Source organism: Lepidochelys kempii, chromosome 7 (assembly GCF_965140285.1).
Source record: "Lepidochelys kempii isolate rLepKem1 chromosome 7, rLepKem1.hap1, whole genome shotgun sequence".
In the NCBI taxonomy this organism is placed as follows: Eukaryota; Metazoa; Chordata; order Testudines; family Cheloniidae; genus Lepidochelys; species Lepidochelys kempii.
This window is the reverse complement of record NC_136386.1, coordinates 81,472,924-81,494,898: the sequence shown is the minus strand read 5'-3', so window position 1 is coordinate 81,494,898 and position 21,975 is coordinate 81,472,924. Positions and strand designations below refer to the sequence as shown.

The following is a 21,975-nucleotide window of genomic DNA, read 5'->3' as shown; positions in this document are numbered from 1 at the left end:
TAAATTGTGCCTTATCTTCATTCTTATAAAATAAGATCACAATACTTTTACTAGCCTCACCTCCCTTATGTGTGCAGCTGGATGTTGTCTGCCGCCCCAGCGCCTTGCGCTGCCCCTCTGAATCAAGGCTCTTGACAGGCTGTATTCTGTTCCGTGCCATATTGCTGGTACAGGCTGCTCCATAGGTGGCTGAAAGTGGACTGAGGGTTCATGGTAGTGCATCATTTCCTATTAAAATCTCACTAGCAGCCATGCATAACTTTATTGGTGAAATGCAGTAAGAGATTGTTTCAGTGAAGCATGGGCAGTAAGATTTCAGTTGTACTACTGAAGCGCTAAAAACCGAACTTACATTATAGTGCAATTCAACCTTTTTTGTTTCAGAATTTAATACTTTGACTTATCTTGAGTAATCTCCACTGTGTTGAGAATCTGTAGACCACTTATCTGGGAGTTTCACAAAACAAGCAATGTACTTTTGTTTTGAAGCCCACATATGCTTGCTTCCAGTTTTATCGCTTTCCCTTTTGGGAAACAACATCTGATAGGGTAGGATAGAAATGTATAGTATTCATAGATTTCTTTTCTTTTTAAGGCTAGAAGAGACAATTATGATCTAGACTGAGCTGCATAACACACACCATAGAATTTCACCAATTAATTCCTGCTTTGATCCCATAACTTATGGTTGTGATAGAATATATATTTTAGAAAGATATCCAGTCTTGAATTGATCAGGGCTTTGGAATGTAGCTAGTACATTTATCTTGGGAAGAAAAAGACAGCCAATATAGTGAAAAAAAACTACTCTAAGACCTAAAATGAATTACTATTAAATCTTAAACTGATAAAAAGCTACTTCTAGAAAATTACTCAAGGCAGCTTACACTTTTACTTTTAATGTGTTCATAGAGAAAAGGCTGGAGACTGCATTGGAAATGTGATCAGAGTTGAACATGTGCAGGAAGTTTCTGATGGACAATATCTACATTATTTCCAGCGTAAAAATGGTACCATGCCTGGAACAAACCTGTTGGTAGGAGATAGAGTTGTTGTGAGTGGAGAGAAGACATTACTTGGCTTGTCTGCTGGCTATGTTAAAGAGGTCAACGTGACAAGTATTTCCTGTTTATTGGACAGGTAATACAATCAGAAAAATATGGCTGTTCGAAAGGAAGTGTGTGTGTGTGTGTCCTTTTTTTACAATATAAAATTAAGCACACTTTGTTAATGTCCACCATCATCAAAAAAGCAAAAGCCCCACACTAAATTCAAATAGCAAAACTTGGGCTAGGCCTCAGAACATGTGTGCGTTGTGTTTTTCCCAGGGAGTTGTCCACCAATTACCTAGGCTGTTAGCTAATAAGCAAAATATTACAGCATGTTTCCAAGCTCCATCTATTTATGACAGCAAAATGAAATGCTATTCATAGACTCTGTGGATCTTTATATTATTATCATCCTTTCTTCCTTGAATGCAGTTGTGTTGGAATAATTTGTATAGTGGGAATGCTGAAAGCCATTGAACGAAACTATAGACTCTATATATGATGGAAACCACTTCAAGCCAGAAGGTGCTGCCACACCTCCAGTACTCCTAGTTCCAGCACCCTTGCTTGAATGCTTTCATCACCAGTGAAATGCAGTCATCACCTTGCTGACATGAATAGGGGTAGTTTTATTCCTTCTTGGAGCTATTGTTTCAGGCTACCTGTATACGTCAGGCAACGTTACTAACAACAATGCTGTAGGATGTTAATAAGCAGATGTGGAAGCAAAGGCAATTGTATTCCTGCTTATTATTCTTATGTCTTTCAGGAACTTATCTAAACTCCCTAAGGACACTATATTTAGGTTAGATCATGAAGAAGGAATTTCTGGTATTGATGCCCCCTTAAGAAATCTTTCTAAACTGATGGAGAATTCTTCTGCCAGGTTTGTAGAATTGAATTGTTTTCAGATCTTGTTTAGTGATTGTATAAATGTTCTCACTGATAGTAATGTTGTCTAATTCCTTTTTTTCTCCCTAGTGAAAAGCTTCGTAACTTAATAATTGACTTCCACAAACCACAGTTCATCCAGCACTTGAGCTCTGTTCTTCCTCCTGAAGCAAAGGAAACTGTTGCAAACATTTTAAAGGGTACAAATTATATTTAACTCATAGCAGCTTAAATTATTCTTTATTTTTTGTGGGAATTCTTATATGCATTGACTGATATAATTAATCTGTTTAGAAATATACACCTCAATTGCAAAGCACCTGGCACCTTACATCAGTAAAATGTGAGCCTTTCCACTTTAAGGTTCAGATCTGAGCAACTCCAACTTCCCCTTATTTCTACTATTAAATTAGTCCTAAACCAGTAAAAAGGTATGCATTTCTTGTGCATTTAAGCTCTTTAGTTTCTTCCTCTTACTGACTATTGGAGGGAGCAGGCTCAAGAGAGATTTACCTTTCACTAAAACATTCTATGGGTTGGTAAAAGGGTGTTAACTGTGAGAACAAACAACAAAAATGACCCTTCAGAGTAGCAGCCGTGTTAGTCTGTATTCACAAAAAGAAAAGAAGTACTTGTGGCACCTTCACTGTACAGTTCACTGTAGCTCACGAAAGCTTATGTTTAAATAAATTGATTAGTCTCTAAGGTGCCACAAGTCCTCCTTTTCTTTTTAAAAATGACCCTGTAGATTCTAATTTTTATAGGGGGCGGCAGAGAGAGAGAATCATCTCAGGCTTTCTAGCGCAGAGGTGGGCAAACTATGGCTCGTGGGTCACGTCCGGCCCGCGGGACCCTCCTGCCCAGCCCCTGAGCTCCTGGCCCAGGAGGCTAGCCCCCGGCACCTACCCCGGTGTCTCCCCGCCCCCACGGCCTCAGCGCGCTGCTGGCGCAATGCACTGGGCGGCCGGGCAATTCAGTTGCAGAGCCGCGGCCTGACCTGGCGCTCTGGGCAGCGTGACTGTAGTGCTGTCAGCCACCGGCGCTCCAGGCAGCATGGTAAGGGGGCAGGGGAGTTGGGGGTGGTGGTCAGGGGGCGGGAGGGTGGATAGGGGTTGGGGCGGTCAGAGGGTGGGGAACAGGAGGGTTGGATGAGGCAGGGGTCCAGGGGTGGGGGCAGTCGGGACAGGGAGAAGGGGTGGCAGGAGGGAAGTTGTGGTGGGGTTTCCGGGGGTGGTCAGAGGACAGGGAGCAGGGGGTGGTGGATGGGGTAGGAATCCCAGGGGGGTAGTCAGGGAGCAGGGGGTGGTGGATGGAGTAGGAGTTCTGCGGGGGGGGGGGGGCATGCCTGGCTGTTTGGGGAGACACAGCCTCCCTTAACCAGCCCTCCACATGTCTTGGAAACCCAATGTGGCCTTCAGGCCAAAAAGTTTGCCCGCCCCTGTTCTAGATCCTAACCAGCACTGGAAGCAAATTATGTAGCCACTGTGAAACACTGAGGTAGTGTTATGTACTTATAGCAGTCTGTCCGCCCGCGCCCCCCTCCCTCCATTATCTGTAGTGTCCAGGTGTTTTTCAGGCGTAGCCCTAGATGCAGTACCTTGTAGTAATCTAGTCTAGAGGCTAAAAAAATTGTTGTGTAAGGTCTGCATCAGATAAGAATGGGTACAGCCTCCTGGCTGACGGCAAAAGGGGTAGGGGGAACAGAAGGAAGAAGAGCTGTGTGTACTTGAGAATTCAAAAGTAGTAATGGGTAAAAAGTGACTCTAAGACTGCAAAACACACAGATAAAGGTTGAAGATCATGACTTCTAGTAGAAAGTGCACTTGTAACATGTACCTATTAGTTTAAACATTTCTTCCTGCTTATCTCTTTCAACTGAGGCTTTGTCTACACTACCGTGCTTTTAGAGACAGGGCTGTGCCACTATAGCTGTGCCGCTAAAAGGTGTGCAGTGTAGCTGTTTGTAGAAGGAGAAAGCTCTCTTGCTGGAAAAAAAAACAAAACAACTTGGACCCCCCCACTCCCCTTTCCCCGGATGAGCGACAGCAGGAGAGCGCTCCTGCTGACAAAGCGCTGTTCACACTGGCACTTTTCGTTGGTAAAACTTTTGTCATTTGGGGGTTTGTTTTTTTTGTTTAACACCCCTGAACAACAAAAGTTTTGCTGATAAAGTTCCAGTGTAGGCAAAGCCTGAGTTTTAACTTAAGCTGGGGAGCTTGCATCTGTTCTCTACTGGGAAAGTGAACCCTGTTCTAATGTCTCACTTAAATAGCAAGATGCTCTGGCCTGCATCTTTTTATCTAGAAATATTTTTATCTGAAAATTTTTATCTAGTTCAGGTTGCATATAGGATTAACTACAGGTATTTAACTTTTTTCTTTTTCTAATTAAAGGTCTGAATAAGCCTCAGAAACAGGCAATGAAACAAGTGCTACTTTCAAAAGATTACACTCTCATTGTGGGTATGCCTGGAACAGGAAAAACTACTACAATATGTGCTCTAGTAAGACCATAATGTGACCTAATGTTAGAAGTAAATTGTTAATTTAAAAGCTTGGAGGGCAAACATCAAATAAGCTGTATATGAGGTGTCCTCTTCACAATTAAGGCTTATACAGGACTGCTGTCTGTGTCATTTACATTGAAATAAATATGGAGCCAGCTTTATGATAAAGAACATGAGCATTAGTTATCCTAATTAGTTATTATATTGTCATCCAATGACAAAATGTATCCTTCAGGTCCAGTGGGGCGTGGGGGTGTGTGTATGTGGTTTTTTTCATTACCCCTGGAGGTGGGTGATGACATTGATCACTTTACAATGTTTTAATGGTGTTAAAATACTTTGGCACCAGACTACAATAAAATCTTCCAATTTTGAAGCAGATCTGAGGTTTGGAAACAAGCACTTCATTAGCAGTAGTTCTGGTGTGAGACCCAAGGTTTGTCTGCACTGGGATATTAAGTGCTGGCGTACCTGTATTAGTGCAAACTCCTAATGTTGGCCTGATTTACACTGGTGAAGCTTATCCCGTACAAATTGTGCTGCACTGGTTAGAGACCGAGAGTTGTCCCCTCATCTGACTTTTTGGCTTCCTAGGTCCAACACCAATTTAGAAAAATGTAGACTAATTTATCCTTTTTAGAAAGGAATTACTGATTCCTATGTTCATGATAATATCTGGGTTTTTTCTTTTTTCTCTCCTTGCTACTACTCCTATTTTAGGTAAGAATTCTTTATGCCTGTGGCTTCAGCGTTCTGCTGACAAGTTTTACACACACTGCTGTTGACAACATCCTGCTGAAGTTAGCCAGGTTTAAAGTAGGATTTTTGCGCTTGGGGCGAGCTCAGAAGGTTCATCCAGACATACGGAAGTTTACAGAGGAAGAAATTTGCAGATCCAAATCAATTAAATCTATAACTCATTTGGAGGAACTCTATAACAATCAAGTAAGAAGAATAATGTTCAGTAGTCCTGCAATGTATTCAGGGTAATATAAATGAGTGTATACAAATATAATTTGTACCCTTTAAATGTACAAATGCTGTACAGAGACCAAACTTACCTCAGAAGTGTCTGCGTGGCTCAGTGATCAGAAATGAGATCCTCAATTTCTGTCACTAATTCAAGTTTGGCCATTGTCTGTTGTGAATCAGGTTACCATCTGAGTGGGGTTTTTTTTGGGGGGTGTGTGTGAAAAAGGGGGCATTTCTCTTGCTCGTGTGAAATGAAATGAGCTGGTTAGTCATGGTTTGCTTCTATTTGATGTCCTATTTGTAGAATAGTAGTGCCTGAAGATCTTTGACTGCGACCCCATTGTGTTAGACTAATACAATAAATATATATACACTTACGTACCACTAGGACTGTCATTGCCCCAGAGAGCTTACAGGAAGTGTTTACATCACAAAAAACTCCATTAGTTGTCTTGTTGGTAGGCTCTGCGAGGAAGCAGAGGACTGAATTGATATGGGAAGTGGCTTACGTTTTTATCTTTGATCACTTCAGTCAGCATTCAGTTAAGGCACGTGAGTTGGGGTGAGGAAGATTGCACTGCCATCACCATGTCTGTATATAATCTAGAGAACAGGGATACTGACACTTCCTGGAGGTACCCAGACTTGATGCACTTTGCTACCACCTGCCCTTAGTGTGAAGAAGTCTTGTTTGTGCCTGCCATGGATCAGCACTCCCTTCCCCCCCAAGCCACTGGCAACAGAAACACTCCCCTTGAGGCCCCACTATCAAGCCCTCCGAGTGTGTCCTTAGAATGTTTGGCCCCTGGTCCATTGGACACTTGCAGCATATTCCAAAGAAACAGTACACCCCAATTTACCAGTTCTTACCTCAGATTACTGCTCTGCTTAACAAACAGCACTTACGTTTGATTTAATGGTAAATAAATCTGTTTATTTCACAAAGCATAGCAATTAAAGTAATAGGAAGCAGAAATTTTGGAAACAAATGGTTACATAAAAAAATAACATACATTCTGAGCCTAGACTTGATTAACAAGATACTCTACTAGATATGAGGCTATCGCTCACCCAAAATCCTTGCAGCGTTACATAGCCAGCTGGCTGTGACCCTTGTTTCATGAGACAATCCTGCTATAAGTTTGCCTCATAGATGAAAGATTCAGTGTCTTGGGTTGCACTCCAAGTTATACAGGATCAATCTTTTGTCTTGATTCATAAGCAGGACGCCCCATTACTGTTTTTCTTCCTATAGATTTCCTCTTGTAAAATTCACAATATCTCAATGCGCCTCTTGCTCAATATGCAAATAGGCATACAGTGTACTGTAGGTATATAATAGTCAAGTGGCCAGACAGTGAGATGGATGTCTTTTGTCTTCTGCCTGAAGGGAATATCTCTGAGGTAGTCATTGCCTGGTGACCTGCCTTAGCTCTACAACTTTAAGAGCATTGTTTTCAGGATAGATATCAAACTCCTTAAATATTAGCCATACATATATTTTGTCAATGATTGTGACCACCAACTTGCTCAACAAAAGATCTCCGATGCCACCTGTTGGTCAACTATTATGCAGATATCTGACTCAGGGGATCCCTGAACAAACTATGCACCCCTGTACCTCCTGCCAGTTAACACCAAGTGATCTCTGTCACAGACACCAGTCTCCAGGGCAGTCAGTCCAGCACTAGGTATAGTCTAAGCTCCATATTTGTTAATTAAATTTAACTTTAAAAATAGCATCCTAAACACTTGGCAGGAATGAATCATGAACTGTATGCTAGTCTCTATATTCCGGAACTAAAGCAGCATATTGTAAAGTTTTTGGATTATATTTTACTTTTTTTTTTTTTTTTTAAATGTAGCTTTATTTGATTAGAGGTCACAGACTTATTAATGTAGAAATTGTATTTAAAATATGAAATGGGAATGGGGAAGAAAATGCCTTTTTATCTGTAAGATATGTCCAAATTTTCAGCCAGTAGTTGCAACAACGTGCATGGGAGTAAACCATCCAATTTTTGCTCGGAAACTGTTTGACTTCTGCATAGTGGATGAGGCTTCTCAAATAAGCCAGCCAATCTGCCTGGGGCCACTCTTCTATTCACATAGGTTTGTGCTGGTAGGGGACCATCAACAGCTACCTCCACTTGTACACCACACAGAAGCAAGGTAAGATAAAATGCTACTGGAAAAACATAAAATGTGTGTGGTGTTTGGACAACAAGTGGACTTTCAAGGCACTGACTTGCACATCTGATTTTGTAACAGAGATCTTGGCATGAGTGAAAGTTTGTTTAAGAGACTGGAACAAAACAAGAATGCTGTTGTCCAGTTAACTGTGCAGTACAGAATGAATAGGTATTGACAACTATTTATGTCAGTTACTAGTGATTTTTTTAATGTAAATTTCAATCTATAAGACATGAAACTGCTTTTTGTTTTTAAACTCCATAGTAAAATTATGTCATTAAGTAACAAGTTGGTGTATGAAGGCAAACTGGAATGTGGCTCAGAGAAAGTGTCAAAAGCCACTGTTATCCTGCCAAACTTAAAAAACTTGAAGTTGGAGCTGGAATTATTTGCAGATTCTTCAGAAACATGGTTGAAAGAAACATTTGAGCCAAACAATCCTGTGTGTTTTCTTAACACAGAGAAGGTAAACTTTGCTTGCATACTTCCCTTTATCGTCACGCTATCCTGCCTTCAAAATACTGTTGTTTTTTATTTTGATGTTTGTAGCCCATATTTGCAATATAGTTAAATTGTTTAAAGTTAAAATTCTTATGGCTTTTCCTTATCAACCTTGTATAACTTAGAGTATAGGCAATGGTATGTAGTCTTGAAAAGGGCTCTTCCAACTGTATGCAAAGTGTTCCGAACTTCAAGTGCTGCATTAACTGAAATGTAGCCAAAAGACATTCTCATCCTTGTTGTATGCTTACACTGTACAGCTACTGCTATAAGCACCACACTTCATGGTATACAGGCAAAAAGTCAGTTCAGAAGTCTGATCATAGGCTATCTCGAAATGTTTAGCATCCAGCATCTTTAACATTATGAAAAATCTTTGTGTTTTTGTTTCTTGAACTGTACTAACTTCATTAATATTGAGCTAAATCCTGCACTCCGTTACAAGAATGCAACATCAGTGACATTACTGGAAGTTGTGAATGTGTAACCAAATAGTATCCCTTTCTAACCCTTAGCAAATTGTTTCTGAAGGTTTTCCATGGGGCAGATATGAGTTGCTTAGTGCAGGAGGATGAATGTTTCCAGCAGCAAGGCAGATTGTGACACTCTGGTTTTAGGAAATTCTTCACAAAATCTTTCTCTTTGGATTGTACCCTCTACATAATCTGCCTTGCTGTTGTTCTGTACCTGACCCTGGGCTGGAAGCTAACTTGCAGGACGAAGTGAATTACTTTTGGAATGTGTGATGATCATTCAGGGGGACTGGAGATGGAATGATCTCCAGGGAAGGAAGGCAGCTGGAATGGAGCACTTCAGTGGTTGTGGGACGAGGATGAGTGTTGTGGGCAGAGAACTTTGTGCTCTATCCATTATGCCACACTGCCTAAGGCTATGTCTACACTGCAAAATAAAATGACCCCCAATGAAGGGTGGTAGCTTTGTTGGTTGGAGAGCTCTCCCCAGCCCGACAAAGCATTGTTGACACCAGCACTTTTCATTGGTAAAACTTTTGTCTGTCAGCGTGTGGTGTGTGGTTTTGTTTTGTTTTGTTCTCCCCACACCCAAACTGACAAAAGTTTTACTGATGAAAGTGCAATGTAGGTATAGTCTAAGCCCTGTAACGGAGGCAGCAGGGTGTAGTGGTTAGAGCAGGTTATTGGGAGTTGAGGACTTTAGAGTTTCTCATCTCTAAAAATGATTTTAGTCCCTTCCATATCACTCTACAATGGCTTTGCCAGTCTCCATGGCAATTGAAGGAAGTACAGATCTTTCCTCTGAGCCAGGGCTTGGTCGACTACCCCTCAAAGAACTCTCCAGAATTTCCAGCCTCCAAGCAGCACAGACAGCAGACTCCAGATCTCCCTTCGTAGCACTTTCACAGGATCTTGTCCATGTCCCCTTCTCTGGCTGGCTGCCTGCCAGAAAGATTTAACTAATTGTATCTCAACTTCTTCATTGGCTTTAAGGATTTTATTAATTGTTAAAGAATATTTTTTGTTTGGCTTTCTGAGGAGAGTGTGAAGGTACAGCACCTCTCCTTCCCTCTTCTATGCCATTTCTGAAGGCTGCTGGAACTCTGCTTCAAGATGGCATGTGGTCAGTCTCCATGCTAAGATGGTTGAGTTCCTTTTTTAATTGTACATGAGTATATTGAATCCTCCCCCCTGTGGTAGTTTACTGCTTTCTACCCAGGGTTGTTTTTTCCTGACTGTTGCTTGCTTCTCAAGTAGTTTGAAAGAAAGAAGGTTTTCCTCCAGGAAATTCCTAAATTTCATTTATGCAGCCTAGTGTCTCCCACAATTCTGTGAAATCTGGGCTGTTCCCCTACCTTCTACAGTTCTGGAGATAGTTCAGCATCACAATGTAGCCTGTGTTGTCCGTGCCTCCAGAACTCCTGTTTCTGTGGCAGCTGTTAGCAGTGGTTTGCTTTGCTGCTGACCAATTCCTTTGCTAACTTTGATTCTTAGTATGTTTTCAGGAGTAGTAAACTTCTCCTTTCCTGGATCAGGTAATTGGCAGCATGGTGGCCTCAGCTACCTGGATCTGCTTGCAAAGCACTTTCCTTCTGACACAACCTGCTGCCCCTCAGGCAATAGAAGAGCTGTCCTGGAAACATAAGGCTAAATAAAAGCAGATCTCTATATTGAGACAGCATTTACAGTCTCTTCGGAGAGCAAATTATTCTACTCCTATTTGTAGCCATTTGACCCGGAGGAGCTGCAACTTCAATGCAGAAAAGCCTGATCAGGAGCTTCTGAGCATTTTGGGGAGAGAATCTAAGGACAAGGTTGGCGCTGTCTGCCTAGCTCTTGGGGGTAAATTCTGCAAAAGACCCAGAAGGAAAAGCCCTTTTAGAATCCTTGAAGTCTCTTTCCTTAGCCCAAGATCCTGAAGGGGGTCCACAGCTCCCCCCAAGACGGATCTGGGGATTCCTGTGAACAGACCCCATCCCCCACGCAAAGGGACTGGAGACCCAAAAGGGAGGACACAGAGATACATCTAGAGGATTCCAGGCTCTTGATAAAAAGGGCCGCAAGAGACCTTACCCCAGCCACAACAATGCAGGAAACCCAGCAGAACAGGCAAAAAGAGCCAAAAACAAAGGAAGCATAAAAAGGAAAAAAAAAAATCTAAATTTCATCCTCTGGCACTCCTCCTCCTCCATTAAGGGAGAATTTTCTGATTCAGGCTTTGAGCAGAACAAGGAGAAAAACCAGCCAAGGTTTTTTCTCCAAGCTGAATTTGCTACTGTGTGCAGGAAAATGGCATCTGCTGTACAGCTCCAACCAGATGAGAATTCAAAGAGTGAATACCTGCCAGGGAAATCCCCACCTCAGAAAGCAAATTCCCATGCACCCTTCCTTTTGAAGATATAATCAGGGATTAATGGGAACATCTTGATAAGGGAAAGCATACAAGCAAAACATGCACTTAGCATTTTTTTACAGTATTGATCAGAAATACCAAAGGTAGAGACTACCCTGAGGAGGAGTTTTTGGTTTTCTCAGCTGTTCTGAGCATCCATGGATGCTTTCTGTTTAGCAAGAGCTGCAGTAGCCTGACTAAACTACCTAAAGGCCCTGGATGACCAGGATCATCCTGACTTCAGGACTATCCTTAAGAGACTGTCCTTGGTAAGTGCTAGTTGCAGGTGGCTCAGAGAACACAATGAGGTTCTCAGCCAGGGACATGGCATCCAGATCAGCAACCCAGTCTGTTTTTATGCACTTGGATAGCAGATGGCCACTCCAAACAAATCCAGAAGTCTTGCACATGATCTTACAGACACTTGGCCTCCCATCTGTGGATCTGTTCACCAGGAACAGAAAGCTTGACACAGTATTTTGCAAGAGAAACAATTTATAGATTAGTAGGTACAGATGCTCTTTCACACAAGTGGCTGAAGCGCTTTCTTTATGCGTTCCCACAACTTCTGCTTGCAGAAAGGGTGATTGAGAAGATAAAATGAAAGGAAGCAAAGTTGATCGTTCTACCGCCACACTTGCCAAGCAGATAATAGTTTTCAGATTTGGAGACTTGGCATTGGAACCTAACCCTGCAGTATCAACCAGTGAGTCCACAAATCCTTCACCAAGGTTCTAGTCTCTATTCAAATACAAGTTGCCTCCAAGTGACAACGGAGCTATTGAGAGGAAAGCATTAAGTGCACTCTGTTTATCCTCCAAGATGAAGCAGGACTGTACTGGCTTCCACGTGGACTTCCTTGCTAAAGGGCTACTCCTCCATCTGGGCATGGTTTAGCTCATGGTGCCAAGCAGACAGAAATCCCAAGGACCCTGGAATTTCACCTATTCTAGATTTCCTTCAGAACAGTATGGACAAGGGACTGTTGCCCAACACTGGAGAATGTTAGTTGTCAGATTTAAGCAGAGTCTTAACACACTGTGTCCTTGGGCTCCTCAGCTGAAAGTTTGCAGGCTGCAAGATTTCTCAGAGTAGCCAAACTGGCTAAACCTGCAGACAGACCAAGCTACCTAGGTGGGATTTTACCACTGGTGCTAAAATCCCTAACCACCTATCCATTTGAACTGTTCGGCCTTTCTAGTTTAAGAAACTTTGCTTCTTGGTTGCTAGCATGTCTGCTAGATGTGTCTTGGATTTGGCAGCTCAGGAACCATACTGTGTCCCCCATGATAACAAGGTGGTTGTAAGGACTCCAGAATTTTTCTTACCAAAGGTGAATTCCTCTTTTAATTCTAGATGTCCCAGGAAATGAGCTTCTCATCATTTTTGTCCAAAACAGAAAAGGTGTGGTATAATCTAGATATACTTAGAACAACAAAGATCTACCCTCAGGTGCACTGAATCATTGAGAAGATCAGGCTCCTTGTTCATGTTCTTTCACCTGGAGTTCCAAGGCCTTCAGGCATCCAAACTATTCCTGGCCAGATGGATTAAATTGTTATGCATTGTAGTGACACAAAAGGCACCAGGTAAACCTGTTCTTGAAGAGGTGGGTTTTAATTCTTTTGGGATCTCTAGCAACATCTTGAGCTGAATATGTGCCTCAACTGAGGAAACTTGCAGGACAGCAACATGGTGTTTTATCAACACCTTTATCAAACACTATAAGATGGACTTTCTAGCCTCTTCAGAGGCCTCCTTTGGCAGGAAGGTGCTGTATGTAGTGATCCAAACATAACTTGCCATTTTACTTTCAAGGGGAGACTTCTATATTTGTCTGTTTCTTTGTCTCTCCCTTACTACTTACTTTCCAAGCATCACAACATTGTGGGAGATGCTTGGCTATGAAATAAAATTCTTTACCTAATTATCTTTTTGCTAGCAGCATCTCTTCTAATTCTGCCATCGCTAATATGACTTCTGTAGCCAAGAGGCAACATTTATTTTGTCTAGTTTGTGAACCAGGTAGCCTACTGTAGATAGTTCACTGCTTGGCATTAAGGTTATTGTTGATTATGTGCTAAGAATTTCTACACAGCTTTGGAATGACTCTTTTGGGCGGCAGCTGGAGAAGGGGGGCATGACCAGCATGGGCTGAACAATTTCCAAAACTGTAGAGAGTAAGGGTATAGCCCAGGTATCACAGAATTGTGTGAGATATTGCTAGAAGAAAGGAAATAAATAAGAAACTTTTCATTGTCAAAACTGTGTTGCAAGTGGCTTCAGTTGAAGAGTACTTACAAGTTTTATTTCTAAAGCTGAAAAATACAATTATTCTGGAGAGTTCTTCCTGAGGGGTGATCCTAAGACCAGGTTCAGTTTAGAAACAAAAATGGTCTGCCTCCAGTTACCATGGAGACAGAATCCCCACTGTAAAGATTAACATGGAAGTTCCTAGAAAGAAAAGTCAGATAAGACAGAATTTTCATTTTCTGTGACATTTGGACAAGCCACTTTGTGCTTCAGTTTCCCTGTTGTAAAACAGGGATAGAGCCACCTGGGTAAATTGCTTTGCTTTGTGATTTTTAGGATGAAATGTGAGATTTGAATATAAGCAGTTTTACATGAGCAAGTGTAATACAATTTCACTGAACTAGTGAAAAAAATAACTTGTTGCATAGAATAGTCATTTGACTTTTTATACAGGTTCCAGCACCAGAACAGGCAGAAAAAGGTGGTGTAAGTAACATGACAGAAGCCAAACTAGTACTCTTCCTCACCTCCTTCTTTATTAAGGTATCTTTCTTTTAATATGATGTCTGGAGGGAGGGCAAAATAATTGTACTGTTAACAATGGTATAAAACTACTGCAGAATGCAAACCTGCATGTTCAGGAATGAACTGGAACCTCAAGAGTAAACTGAAGGCTGGTTGAATGGCAGTCTGATGCATGGGTTAGAATTCAGGATCTCATTTTGTCTTCTGCCCCCAGCCTGGCTGGGCCTAGAGTGCATTTGAGGCAGCATGTTTGGTCCTTGAAGGAATGGGGAAATGCCTCTTCCTCTTCAGGGACTTCTAGAGCGAACTTGGAGTGGCATTGACTGACATACTCTGGTGAGAGCTATGTTCAGCCTTCTGAAGGACAATCAGCTACATGGGATTTTTTTCAAGTATGAAGTAGAGAGAGAGAGAGAGAAATGAGGACTTTGAGGACCTCTCCCTCCTAAAGTGCCAGGGAAGGCCAAAGCTTGGGGCCTGATTTTAACTAATAACTGCTTAGACTTCCTTTTGATAAATGATTAGTCATATTCTGTAGCATTGGGAGTTCCTAGAGGGTCTCTTGGGTGTAGAACAGAAGTGGGCAAACTGTGGCCTGCGGGCCACATCCGGCCTGCGGGACTGTCGTACCCGACTGCTGAGCTCCCGGCTGGGGAGGCTAGCCCCCAGCCCTTCCCCTGCTGTTTCCCCTCCCCTGCAGTGATGCTGCTGTGCGGGTAGCACCCACCCACCTCCCAGGCTTTCCAATAAGCCTGTCCTGCCGCTCTGAGTGGCATTGTAAGGGGGAGGGGGTTGGATAAGGGGCAGGAGGTCCCGGGGGGCAGTCAGGAGACAGGGAGTGGTTGGATGGGGTGGAGGTTCGAGGCAGGGCAGTCAGGAGACAGGGAGCAGAGGGGGTTGGATAGGGGATGGGGTCCTGGGGTGGCGGGGGGTTCGGGGAGGGGGGGACAGGGAGCAGAGGGGGTTGGATAGGGGGTGGGGTCCTGGGGAGGCAGTTAGGGACGGGGGTCCCAGGAGGGGGCGGTCAGGGAACAAGGGGGGGGTTGGATGGTTTGGGGGTTCCAGGGGTCTGTCAGGGGTGTGGATAGGGGTTGGGGCAATCAGGGGACAGGGAGCAGGGGAGGTTAGATGGGTGAGGGGGGCAGTTAGGAGGTGGGAAGGGGGAGGGGGCGGGGGCCAGGCTGTTTGGGGAGGCACAGCCTTTGCAACCCGGCCCTCCATACCGTTTTGCAACCTCAGTGTGGCCCTAGGGCAAAAAAGTTTGCCCACTCCTGGTGTAGAACATACCCCAAACTAACCACACTGTCATGTTTTCAAATCACTATTTTGCTTTTTCTTTCTGTTAAGGCTGGCTGTAAAGCTTCAGATATTGGTATCATATCTCCATACAGACATCAGTTAAAGATAATCACTGACTTGATGACAAACTCATGTATCGATACAGTGGAAGTAAATACTGTGGACAAATACCAAGGAAGAGACAAAAGTATCATAATAGTATCTTTTGTTAGGAATAATAATGACGGAAATGTGAGTGGATCATATTTGACTAAATTATTCAAAGACATTTCACAAATTTTGACTGCCATAATGGAAATCCTTAAAATAAGACAATACTTTTTACTGAACATGCATGAATGTATTTTAGTCATAATTACATCTATAACAATTGCACATACACTGGGAAAATTGAGTGGCTAGTTGGCATTTACAAAGTAATACAGACGTATTAAGGACATTTTTGTTAAAATGCTATTTTTAATTATTTGTATAGTGCCAACAATTTGCTCAACACTTTGATACAATGCTTGTTTTAAAATGAAATATATTAAATTCAAATTTAGTTCATTCATACTGTTTGGCTTTGTTTCTTACACATGGACAATGAAAATGGATTAATGGGTTTCACTTTTGTATATAGTGTTTCTAACCACTTTTCATTTTTTTGCTCCTCCACTAGCACATTGTGTTAAAGTTTGGGTTGGAAAAACTTAAGAATGGTTAAGAATGTCATATTAGAATTAAAATAATTGGATAATTTATGTTGGCTAAATTTTTTAATGCATTTTATAGAAACATAATTTGGAACCAGATTTGACATGTGTTCCTTTTTAAGAAATATATGCAAATTCCTTGAGATTTAAAAATTTGAAGATGGGTTGTACTTCTACACTTTTTTCATTCTTTTAAAAAGTAGGAATTTAAGAGAGAGAAAATAATTATATTCATTTCAACAGCTTGGAACACTTCTGATGGACTGGAGGCGTCTTAACGTTGCTATTACAAGAGCGAAGCACAAATTAATCATGCTGGGTTGTGTTTCATCACTGTGCCTCTATCCTCCTTTAGAGAAGTTACTCTGCCATTTAAACTCTGAAGCCATGATATCCTTTTCCTGTGCACTTCTGTATATCCTGATACTCTTACTACTGGTGTTGGATAAATATGTTCTTCTTAGTTTTAATATTTTAAAATGTGATAAATTACAACAGTTGAAACTGCACACTTTTTTTTTTTATTGAAACAGGCTGGAATTATATGCTGAGAAGCATATATACTACAGAGAGTGCTTTCAAGGGAAGGAAAAAGTGCTGCTAGACTGGGGCGCTTAAGCTCTGTAGCATGAGAACTGCATTTTCAATTTGTATATTTACAGTCTGTAAATTTATATATTTAAATATACATGATTCTTAGAATAGACCAACTTAATATTTGCCCCTATTTGTAACTTACATTTTTGCCAACAGCTTTCCATTTAGTAGTGGATGTTATGGTGCTTTCACCTCTTTGAACTTTAAACTATGAAACAATTTAAGTAAAATACTTTGTGCAGTGGTCCCTATCTCAGTGCTGTAGAATTCCATGTTTGCAGCTAGCCCAGTGGTTTTCAAACTTTTGTACTGGTGACCCCTTTCACACAGCAAGCCTCTAAGTGTGACCCCCCCCCCCCATATAAATTAAAAAAAACTTTTTTTTGTATATTTAACACCATTATGGCTCCCTGCAAAGCGGGGTTTGAGATGGAGGCTGGCAGCTCGTGAGCCCCCATATAATAAGCTCGCGACCCCCTGAGGGGTCCCGACACCCAGTTTAAGAACCCCTGAGCTAGCCCATTTATTCAGTAATTTAGCAGTTGAATAGGCAGCATCTCAAAAAGAACAAGGAACACCTTGAAAATGTTGTTTCTTCATCTTGAAAAGTTGTAACAGTCTATTGAATTACAAGTCCTGTTTTTCAGTATGGTCTTCCCCATTGGCTATTGCTGCCATGATACATATTCTGTTTTCTCTCATGATTTGTGATCAACACCAGCAGCCAAAGGAGGCTACTCAAATGCCATTTCCTTGAATGTTGGGTCTTGTGTGTCGAGTGGCAGGAGTTGTATCTGTAACTGAGCTGTAGCAAGATTTGGGGTGCATGTTTCAGACTCTTCAAGATGCGCAAATTGTGGCCTGTACTATATAGTCAACCTGTATTACAGTGGAAAAAATTACCAACCAAACCTATTAAAGGGGTATGCTTTGGGTCCAGCTAATAAGTGAGTCCAAACTTTGTATTTCTCTTCCACAATTTGCAAATCAGCTTCAATTAAGGGTTTGTTTACACAATGTGGCAAGGGTCTCTAAAGGGGTGTGACTTGCAAAGCACTCTAACTGCCTTGCATTAGAACCTGGTGAGGTGCTCTAAAATTTGGCTGGGCCAAATCTGAGAGACTGGTGATGTGACCCTATGCACCAGGTTGCAAAACTCAGAGTGGAGAGCTGGGCCCAGCCTCATGGCATAGAAGCTGCTGCTGCAGGGTGAGTGCAGGGAGAATTCACTTATCAACCCTCTGCATACGAGGCTGGGAGAAGTGTGTTTGCCTAGGCTCAGTGATGGGCTAATGTGCCCCTGGACATGGCACCCCCTCTAGAACCTTCCTGTGATCCAGACATACTGTTTGGGAAACACTGAGGCTACACTGTTTAAAATTTTAAATTAAAGCTACATCAAAACAAGCCTCCTATTTAACCCTGTTTTTCTACCGATGCATTTTATAGTCTGCTAGATGTGGTTAGCGTGTCAACTTCTTATTTTCTCAAACTTGTGGAAGGAGAGGACATGTATTTAAAAGGAATTGTATTGATAGTGTAATAATAAGGTGCCTAGAACTGCAAAAATGCTATCTTTATGTGCATAATCTCTCTTGTTAATTGAGTCTTTTAGTTAGACTTCATCCTTTCTCAGAGTAATTAGAGAAACCTATAACTTCTGAAAGAGCATGTGAAGTGGAAAGGTTGGAAGATGGCATTGTGATATGCCCCAAAACTACTTTTGACACAAGACAGACCCTTATGCTTAGAAACTCTTTTGCAAGAACAAAATATTATCCAAGTATTTGAAGTTTATTTTCCTTAACTTTTATTACATTTTCAATCTTCCATCAGGGGCACATGAACGAGTCTATCCGTGTAACCTCCTATGATTGTAAAGATGAAGAATTTGAGGGGGAAAAGTCATCTTGTTCATTTTCTATATGTGCTGCTGAATGCAAATAATGGTTTAGAAGACTATGGGTGCTGAGTGCACCATGTAGCCTGAATGGATTTGATTTCAGTCTGGTTTCTCAAACTGTAAAAGTTTCTTTTCACCATATTGCACAAATTATTTTAAAGAAAACAGGTAATTTTAATACCAGTGTGACACTACCATATCAGTAACACAAGTGTGCACTTTTAGAGGTACTAGATAGCCACTCTCATATTCCATTTTCCTTTGGATATATATATTTCTTGTGGGTGATAAGAAATTTCTTATTGGCCACTCGGTACAAATAATACACTGCTTTGAGTGACAAGAAATTTGGGATCATTCTGGTTTTGCAGATTTTAAAATGTAGTTTTTTGCAAGAAAGAAGGGAATTTCTATGTAAAACTTTAAGACTGTGTTTTTGTGTCTGTTAGAAAATGAGTTCCCTTTTCTATTTCCAATGCCCGTTCTGTTGCTTTCTCTTTAAAGTCTGTCCTACATGTAAGAACATACATAATTGAATTCCAGACTTCTCACACTGACACAACTTGATAACGTATCTCTGTCCTCCACTAGCTTTTGGATAAGTTTTGAGAAATATGATATACCTATTCACCTTTAAGAATTAAAGTTTTTTTTAAAAAAAAAAAAAACTTTTATCGGGTGAAATCCTGGCCAACCTTGAAGTCAATGCCAAGACTCTTGGACTTCAATGGAGCCAGGATTTTTTATGTAGTATTGGCTTTCTTTTGGGAGTTGTTGGGTTGGAGACAGAATTGCAACTTAATGTTAATAAACTTACATGCCAGGTTGTTTCCTTAAATGGTGCAAATTTCCCTTTACTTGACACAGTATAAGAGAGCTCAAATAGAACTACCTCATGCCTAACACTTTAGTTTATGCTATTAACTCAACATTAATTTGTAGATTTTAACTTTTGACTCTACAAAAAGACACAAATGCTGTTCATTGTATTTTTTCACATTTTTTTCCTTTAATGTCAAATTTGTGTCCTAAGGGTTGTTCATAACTTTATACATTAGATATGGGCATTTTTGGTTTTAAAATTCTCTAATTTTTGTAATATTTGTAATGTAATAAAAATTTGCTCAATTGTTACTATTGGGCTAGTTATGGCACTGCTTGAATCAAACAAAATATCAATATTTTCAGTTGAAATGCTTAAAGACACAATGACTTACTGTGTAACTGAACTTCTCATGTATGTTACTGTTTTTTCAATAGCAACGTAGGCAGCTGGTGAAAATATCCTTTGAAGGGGCTGAGCCCACCACCATTCACTCTGCAGAGGCAGCTCCTGTTGAGCAGGTTTGGCTTGGCTACCCATTCTGGCCTGTTGGGTCTCGCTGCTCACGGATTCAGAGAAGTGCACCACTGTGTCACTTGATGTGTCTGTCCGCACACAGGTGGTTCCTCCTCCCCTGCAATACCTACCTTATTCCCTTCTTGGCCCTGGAGATGCTGGAAACCAGCCTTTATCGGTCAAGCTGGGTTGGCGGTGGGCAGGCTCAGAAAATAGAGTAGGTATGGCTGAGCCCCTTTGAGCCTTAGCAACCTGCCGCCTATGATAGGCAACAAACAACTATTTAAAGGTGGGAAAGTTTTAAAACATGTAAAATATATAAAATCTTTCAATACTTCAGTAAGCTTGCTGGAGCAATCTGGTATCTCTTTCCACAGAATTTTTCCTTCAGTTTTGACTTGTCAGTAATTGCTTATAAGTGTTCTGAAGTTTGAGATATTTAATATTATAAGCCAACTCCTCAGCTCGTATATGTTGACATACACTGATTTATACCAACAGAGGATCTGACCCTATTATTGATAACATAATACTGATTTTGATTAACTTAAATGAAAAGTTCGTAAAATCTCACTTACACTACATGAAAATCAGGCAAAAGAGTAAGTCTGCCATCTCCCTCTTCCCCCAGTAGTTAAAATGTGCCCTCTTCAGGGAGTGGAGTTTAGCTGAAACTAAGAAATACCTACAGATAAAACTGCACTGAGCTGGAATAGATAGAAATGGAGAAAATATACTGACAAAGGAAAATACGGGATTCATTTAGAACCTAATAATACAGGAGTGTCTTGGTGCTAGAATGACAATTTAAGATTTAATTTTTAAAAAATCTTAATATCCAGTTTTGGGTGGCATCAGTGTGTAAGGATACACAGCTAAAGTGTGCTAAATTCAGCTCACTTTCTGATGTAGAAACTAAGGCCCTGATCCTAGAGTAATATCCATTGGTACAGAAATGCAGGAATCTCCAATATCAGATACCAGGATTATAGCCTAAACCAGGACTGTTAAACTGGTCTTAATTTAGTCTTCTGTAAAAGTGAGATCTTAGTGAAAAAGCTGTCAGCTGACTAAAGTGGAGCTGAATATCCAGTGAAAGGACCATTTTAAAACTCTCACTTCTTCCTTGAACTGCTTCTTCCATTCCTCGCCTCTGCTCTTTCATGGGGATCTGGCTGCAGGAAGTTAAACTTGGGAGTGTGTGTGAGATGAAGTTTGTAGTTTTGTGGCTGTTTGGATTAGACTAACAAAAAGCTACTTTAGTTTTCCATTATCTCTTTTCTACCTACATTAATTTAGGGTTCTTTTTAGTAATGTTTCCAACTGTGCAGGGTTGGATCTTGGTGCATGGATCTGACAAACACCCAGGAGGCCTTTAAGAAGGTCTTTGGATACTCAGTGTCCATAGTCAGATTCTGTCTAATCCCTATTTTGAAGTAAAGCACTCATGTCCTCTGTTCTGTACTATGCCTGCTGGTGACTAATTAGCTCACCCCTCTGACTCAGGCAAGTGGCTAGCCATAATTTATTCATGGAAATGCCAATACCTCTAAGTAATCATGAGAAGATGTCAAACCTAATGACCAACTTGCTCCTAAATATCTGAAACAAACAAAATTTATAGGACAGAAGGTATACTTTAAGGTACAGCTTTCTAATATATACACATTTTCAGGTCTTGTAAATTTATATAAGAACAAATGACAGAATGGATAAAGGCTGTAGAAAAGCAAACATTTTTAGAGAACCATTTATAAATGGGTTTTCTCACTTTCTTAAACACTACAGTTCATAAGAATAAACACAAAAGTTGTTTGATCCCAAACTTATTTTAGGCTAACACATACAAATAAAGGCTAGTGCTAACTATTTCATTCAGCATGACTGTATCAATGCTGGCCTATAGGCAGTTTTCTGTTGCTTCTCATCTGTACTTTATAATCACTTCCTGATATCTCTTCATGAATTTCCAGTCACCTTAAGCTCAGTGTGGGTGAAGCTCAGCTCTTGATCTTTCCTCCCCAAGCCTTCTCTGTCTGCCACTGTGGACATCACTGCTATCCTCCTACTCATTTAATATTTTTAAATGAGTAATTTTTTAACTTGGCCCTCTGGCTGGATCTGTGTGTTCAGCAAGATTTAGAAATAGCCTATTAATACTTACCTAAAATCTAAATTCCAGCTTTTTCTTTCTATCCACAGAGACAACATTTCAATCTTCATCATTTCATGTCTTGACTGCTTCGGGTACCTCTTTGCTGGCCTTGAATATTATACCCTTGTTTTTCCCAATTCTATTCCGAATGTTCTTGCTAAAATCTTGGTTCAATGCTCCGATCATGTCAACCCCCTCTCTGAGCACCTCTACTACTTTCTCTCACCTGCCC

General features: G+C 41.0%; 1 protein-coding gene across 2 annotated transcripts in view; it reads left to right on the top strand.

Annotated features, from left to right (window-relative positions):
• DNA2 (DNA replication helicase/nuclease 2) overlaps positions 1–19,518 on the top strand; it is a 34,736-nt gene extending 15,218 nt beyond the window's left edge. Inside the window, exons 10-21 of one of the 2 annotated variants that reach the window (XM_073353478.2) lie at positions 913–1,140; positions 1,819–1,935; positions 2,031–2,140; positions 4,334–4,443; positions 5,167–5,391; positions 7,397–7,590; positions 7,690–7,779; positions 7,876–8,077; positions 13,684–13,773; positions 15,103–15,285; positions 15,993–16,139; positions 18,164–19,518. In XM_073353478.2, the coding sequence (XP_073209579.1) occupies positions 913–1,140; positions 1,819–1,935; positions 2,031–2,140; positions 4,334–4,443; positions 5,167–5,391; positions 7,397–7,590; positions 7,690–7,779; positions 7,876–8,077; positions 13,684–13,773; positions 15,103–15,285; positions 15,993–16,139; positions 18,164–18,220 (1,753 nt within the window). In that variant the 3' untranslated portion in view covers positions 18,221–19,518. Of the gene's footprint in view, positions 1–912; positions 1,141–1,818; positions 1,936–2,030; positions 2,141–4,333; positions 4,444–5,166; positions 5,392–7,396; positions 7,591–7,689; positions 7,780–7,875; positions 8,078–13,683; positions 13,774–15,102; positions 15,286–15,992; positions 16,140–18,163 lie in introns of those variants that run through there. The other variant, XM_073353477.2, reaches the window with a different exon arrangement.
• Positions 19,519–21,975: the final 2,457 nt, after the last annotated feature.